Genomic DNA, 6,665 nt, shown 5'->3' with positions numbered 1-6,665 from the left:
TTGATAAGTTTGTCATGTGTTCTAAGACTATCTAAAGCATTTGTATAAAAGTTAGCTCCGTTTTATTATATATGCACACAACTTAAATTCATACACTTTTTATTGCTTCCAAAAAGGACCAAAGACATTTAAGTTTGAAAGAGAATTATTACCATTTGCCCTATTTATTCAGTGTTCTTTCAGTGATGCATGTAGGCATAAATAAAATAAACAATATCAAAGCTTGATATCATTTCAGTTTACAGACATTGCAAAAACATTACATGTATAAATGTTTTTTTTTTCCAGATCACACTCGAGTGGTGTACTTGATTAATTGCCCAAATATGTCTCTCTACGAACGTTCAGAGCTTGAAACTTTGAGAATAATGTTGTCGACGTTAATCCATGCAAATTATGACGACATAATAGTGTCTGGTGTTAAAAATGGGTGTGTGGTTGTTACATTTATGATAAGAAATTGCTTAATCCCATCATTAAGAACACTCTATTTACCATCAAAACGGAGTATGACGTGCCAATGGATGTTGAAACTTCCGTTACATTACAAAACTGTCAAAGTGATGATTGAAGATGATGTGATATACATGTCAGGTAAGTTCTCTTTTTCTTATTTCTTCTCTTAGATGCTACCTTAATGATTTACAATTAATTGATTTCTTTGGTACTCCAAAAGACCTGTTGATGTCAGTGAAGGAGCTAACAGCTGAAGCAGCACTAAGCGGGTGTGTCCTGAGATCCGATTATCCAGTTTCTGATGACGACAAATTACAGGTATGAATAGGCGTTTCAGAACAAATCTAATTTGGATTTCTCTTTCTTAGAATAATCTTTTCTTGTTCCGACGTTTAACAATCTAAAATATGCAATGAAATATTTTTCATGATTTACAATATATAAGACGTTGATAAAATCACGTATTTAATGACGTCAAGCTCTATGATCTAAGATGAACTTATTCGTTATTAGGTCCACTTTGGGGAGAAAAATGTTGGAATGTTTTCGGAAGGAAATTGCAGAGAAGGTAAATTTACGAAGAAAGTACATAACACTTGTTAGTTATACAATAAAACCTAAACAAAAGTAATATGGTATATTTTGAAACTGAAAAACAGACACAGAGCAACTTCTAGGATGGACCAAGGATGAAAAGAAATTGGAAGATTTCCTGAGGGAATTAGGCGGTTCCATAACAGACGACATACTTCAATCCATGAAGTACATTCTACATGGTATTCAAAAACTTCTTGAATTCTAAAACTAAATCATAATATCAATATTGTATTTTGATTTATCTATTATTTCTGTATTGATTATTAAAGTACATATGATGGTCATTTCAATTGAACTTTATCATAGTAATACATTTATATTTGTCATTTAGATTTCATTGAAAAGGAGATGGTAAAAGTGATGGATACAAATGCGATATTAGAGCACCTGTCTAAGAATTTCAAACTTCAGTACAACATGTGTTTTCTACAGTGGATGTTCAATAAATGCGGCGCTCATTATATCAGTGAAAGCTGTCGAAAATTTGTGTCCGAAAACCAGTTCCAACTCTTATGTTTCCATGCCAATGCAACTCCGTGTAAGTAGACATACTGGGTATCTTAAGAGGCGATTCATATTCTAATACGATTTTGAATAAATCTTTATTCATATTATTCAGGTAGAGGACAACAGCGTTTGAAATTCCACATCATGGTATTTGAATTGGAGGACTATGAGGCAGAAATTCACGATCTGAGGAACTGGCTTGCTAAAACGTTAGGAGTAAATCCTGGTGAAATTTTGATGACCGCCCTAGAAAGTGGTCCGATAGTTGTGACCTTCATGATGAGAGAAAAGCATGCCATGGCTTTCTTGGAGTTTATTAAAACCGATGATGGTCAAATTGCCGTATCTCGTAAAAGAGTCGGTAAAATATTTCAGAACGGGAACTTGATAAAGATAGGTATGATATATGTGTATTTGTAGTTTTATGAGCATTTTTTCAAGTTTACTCTGTTTTAAAGATTAGTTTAATTATAACATACGTGCAGAGAAACTTCTACTATAACTAACACGGTACAAATGTCGGACCATGCTTTTCCGTATCAAATGATATTCATGTTTTGTCACAAATAGACTTTACAACCAGTAATGGATACTCACTCGCCTACACTTAAAGACATGTAAATCTATAAATTTAAGGTCTAAAAATGTTGCATTTGGTTGAACTTCATCTTCCTTACATTCTAACTGCTATGGGAATAAAATTTACTCAGTATTACGAACTCATCATTAATATCATAATGTTAAATTTATTTTGAAATTCTTTCAGGAAAGGCCTTGAATGGATCCAATTTCGTACATGTTCGGTTGCGTTTCCAAGATAACGGTATTAAAGATAATTTACGGAGAGGAGAGAAGATGGTCAGAGATGCAGTTAATCATATTCTTCGGGACACAAATCTACCGATGGAAGGAAATGAAGTATATACTAAAGTTGTGCCATCAAATCAATCAGAAAATGGTAATGCTAAAGCTGCATTTCATAGAAATTATGTTGTTTCATTTTTATTTAGTACTAAGGTAGGTATGTGTATATATTTGTTTATATTAAATTGTTGTGTGGCCATTTTTATCTTGAAATTGAAAGTAAGTAAAAATCTACCAATTCAGATGAAAATCTAAATGATTCGTTATTAGAAGATTTGGGAATACTAAGAATTTATCATATACATGTATTTTTGGATTTCTTTCTTTGGTATTCAAGACAATGCAGCAAAACGTGTCCATGAAAACTGGGATTCTCTTTTGGATGAACTTGAACCACTAACAATCCTGAATTGCTTGAAATTTGATGAGGAGTTTGTGCAGAAAGTCAGAAGCAGAAATAGTAGAAAGGAGCGAGCAGAATGTTTCTTAAACAAGTGCTGCAAATTATCAGAGGATGAATTCGAGAAAGTATGGTCACATTTGGAAAAATATTGTAATTCCATTCCAAATGAAGATAAAAGTGATACAGAATTAGGTGCGTATATGTATATGATATAGTGAAATTATTTTAATTTCTTAGATTCAAATAATCTTACTATTCGTAATATTTGTGTTTTTGTTATTAGACCCTACAAAAGAATGGATCAAATCAAATTGGGACGATGTCCTTGACGAGATCGACTCCGATTTCATAGATGCTACGATCAAAAACATGAAGGATGTACCCAGTTCTGTGTATACATTGTGGTCTGACGGCAAGAAAAGTAGAAAGGAGAAGGCTACGATATTTCTAGAATTTGTGCTCTCAAAGCATGGATATTTGAAGGCACTCCAGAAAACCTTACAGGAATATAACATTCATTGTCCGGACAGTTCTGAATGCTAGGGTTTGTCTCTCAATTGTGAAACGCACACAATCCCATGTTTGAATTTACAGTTACAATTATAACGATCATAGAATTTGCGAAAAGCTGATGTCAACCGAGCTTGTTGAAACCATTGCAATTTAGGATTTATGGGATTGATCACTGTTCGTTATTTTGGTTTGTTTATCAAATAGACTTTCATTGTGTCTTGACGGCATGCGAGACTGGACGGTTCGAATAAGCTCAAACTCAATCATGATAAAACTGAACTTATGGTTTTTAAGACAAACACATGATTACTGATTTTATACAACAATTTGCTTTATCATTCGGAGAAAACATCTCTTAGGAATCCAATCATATAAAAACCTCGGGATTTATTTTAACAAGATCTTGAGTATGGAAAGACAATGTAGTTCAATTTCATCCTCATTCTACTTCCACTTTCGGAACACGGGGCATGACAGACTATTTATTACTGAAGATGTGTGCAAGACCAGTGAACTCTCACTTAGACCATGGAAAGGCATTGCTTTTTGGAATAATCAAACAACTCATTGACAAGTTCCAAAGAGTCCAAAACACAGCCGGTGGGTCAATCACAGCATCTAAACAGCGAGGTCACTTCACTCCTGTTCTTAAGTGTCTTCACTGGTTACCCGTCCAGTATCGAAGCCAGTGCAAGATCCGTGTGCATGTCCATTAAGCACTACCGGTAAATGCATTGGCTCCCTTGTACTTGAGCTCGTATCAGCCTGCAAGGAGCTTGCATTCTTAATCGCCGTGCCCACTTTCTGTCCCTATGACACGGACAAAAACATATGGAGAACACGTGTTGAAAGAGTCGCGTCTTCCCCGTGGAGCGCACTTCCCTTGGACCTTAAGAAGTATGATTCTCATTCAGCCTGTAAAACAGTATTAAGACATATCTTTATGTTGATGATTTGACTTTACAAAGTTTTATACTTATTAATCACGATGCCTGGATTTATCCTAATGTGGGGCGCCTAAGAGTAATTTTCTAGGGAGCGCTGTAAAAGGTTTCATCATCATTATTATTTATATTTATTTCTTTAACTTTGTTTATAACGTTTGAACAATCTTTACATTTGATAAGGGACTGTGTATGAGGGCGTCGTTCTTGGGTACCTGTAATATTCAATGTTATTCTTTTTAATGTTCAAGACTATTATATTTCAATTGTTTCTAATATTGATCAGTATGCTTAGTATATATAAATATTTTATTTTTGGAATCATCTAGACCAGATGATACACTGATAATCAAAGACAAATTACAAGATGACCATAATTAAGAATCTACCTTATTCTACAAATGTGTGCATACTTTTACATATTAAACACGATTTTCTTGTTGCAATCTGAATTTTAGTATTTTTATTTAAGAAAGTGAACATGAAAATGTGACAAAGGGTTTAAATTTGTCATTTTGATGTACATGTATATAATAAATTCTGAAAATCACTAAGATGTCCCTTTCTTCAGTAGGGAGATATTTCATAAAGATTAACTAATGTTTTCAATCTTTAGGAGCTGCTAGGTTATCTCTTAGCATCCACCAGAGGGCAGCACTGATGCTGACGTCAGTAGGATTTTTGGCACATTGTAAGCATCAACGTTAAAATGTCATCAGCATAAAGCGAATTAAATATGGGATATCATTTTGAACCTGATGTTACAAAGGAAGAACTTGTTTCTCAGAATAATACTTCTTCACCAGCAGTTGAATTTAATGAGAGAGGAATTTTCCTTGATTGGTGTCCTTAATTGTGGAAATTGTAGCCATGTACATTCAAGGGATGTCTTTGTTGTCATGAATTTAAACATTTTGTGTCAGATTACATAGATAAACACATAAAGTGCAGTTATCTACACCCATATTTTAACACGGTGTGTCGAAGTCCTGTTATAATTGATACAGCTTACATTAATCCATGGATTTATGTATCCAGAGAAGAAGGGTCGCAGAGGACTTGGATAACAATTTGTTAAACAAGTAAGAAAAAACACGAAAATGAAAAACACACCTGATAAAATACAATAATAATTCTGTTGCAGACATGCTATCAAGATTTGTGTCCTACAGACAGTTTATCAACTAGGTCAGACGCAAGCAGTCTCTTGGGGCAAATTTACCCTCATTTGTTGTGACATAAATTAACGTTTTAGAAACAAGTGTACCCTGGTGTTAGCAAATCAATCACGTCCAGTAAGTGTGATTTGAAGTACAGGCATACAGTGAAACATGTTAGAACTGAGATGTGCATGTAGATGGTCATGCAAAAGGTTGTAAACCATTGAAAAGACGTAGATTACGAACAGTGTTCAATCTAATAACACCATAAAGAATGCAAAATTACGTGTAGGGCAAACACAACCCCCTGGGCACACCAGAGGTGGGATCAAGTGCGTAGGAGGAGTAAGCGTCTCCTGTTGACCAGTCACACCCACCCTGAACTTCTATCTTGATCAGGTAAACGCAGAATCGGTATGTAAACAACGGCCTAACGATTATTATAAAACACGCCAGATATCATTCGACTTAACGACAGATTGTATTTGCAAATAAGATCATTATAACGACCATAAAATTTGTGAAATGTTGACTTTAAACGAGACTCACTGTTGAAACCCCTGTACCATCAGCTTGTTTGTCAGTAGCTTGCCTCGATTTAAAAACTGATCATAAGAGGACCATCTCATTGATATCGAATCAGCTGAGAGACAAACACCATATGCAGATGATAATGGAATATTGCTACATAAATATGGGAAATTGACGATAGAGAAGCTGAAGTCATCACGTTTGTCATACAGTTGAGGTGTCAGTATGCCGTTAATGTCTACTTCTAATAAAATATCTAAGTATGAAGCAGAAGTGTCATAAAGTTGAGTTGTTAGTTTACCGTTAACATCCATGTTTAATAAAATATTCAACTATGGAAGCAGCTGTGGAAGATAGAGTGTATTTTATTTTGAGGATATATCTACTGATCTTAATCAACATATGAATGAAAATGATGATTGTTGATATAGATAATGATTGATTGTATGTTGCTTATCGTCCCTCTTGACTCTTGAATTTGGAATATGGAAACATTGTCATTGCAGGTGAAGGGCTGCAAAATTTAGGTCTATGCTTGGTGCTTCAGGCCTTTGAGCAGGGAGGGATCGTTATCGTATCAGTTGTGACACGGGACCTCGGTTTTTACGGTCTCATCCGAAGGACCGCCCCATTTAGTCGCCTCTTACGACAAGCAAGGGCTACTGAGGACCTATTCTAACCTGGATCCCC

General features: G+C 34.9%; 1 protein-coding gene across 2 annotated transcripts in view; it reads left to right on the top strand.

The window, feature by feature from the left end:
* LOC125649231 (uncharacterized) overlaps window positions 1-4,730 on the top strand; it is a 27,640-nt gene extending 22,910 nt beyond the window's left edge. For both annotated transcript variants that reach the window (XM_056165879.1, XM_056165878.1), the window contains 9 exons: window positions 289-594; window positions 677-774; window positions 970-1,024; window positions 1,116-1,232; window positions 1,385-1,591; window positions 1,673-1,957; window positions 2,327-2,518; window positions 2,762-3,019; window positions 3,111-4,730. In XM_056165879.1, coding sequence (XP_056021854.1) covers window positions 289-594; window positions 677-774; window positions 970-1,024; window positions 1,116-1,232; window positions 1,385-1,591; window positions 1,673-1,957; window positions 2,327-2,518; window positions 2,762-3,019; window positions 3,111-3,370 — 1,778 coding nt within the window. In that variant the 3' untranslated portion in view covers window positions 3,371-4,730. The remainder of the gene's footprint in view (window positions 1-288; window positions 595-676; window positions 775-969; window positions 1,025-1,115; window positions 1,233-1,384; window positions 1,592-1,672; window positions 1,958-2,326; window positions 2,519-2,761; window positions 3,020-3,110) is intronic.
* The last annotated feature ends 1,935 nt before the right edge of the window (window positions 4,731-6,665 follow it).

This window comes from Ostrea edulis, chromosome 5 (assembly GCF_947568905.1).
Source record: "Ostrea edulis chromosome 5, xbOstEdul1.1, whole genome shotgun sequence".
Taxonomy (NCBI): domain Eukaryota; kingdom Metazoa; phylum Mollusca; class Bivalvia; order Ostreida; family Ostreidae; genus Ostrea; species Ostrea edulis.
Note: the sequence above shows the minus strand (reverse complement) of the source record. Positions and strands in the feature narration are given on the sequence as shown.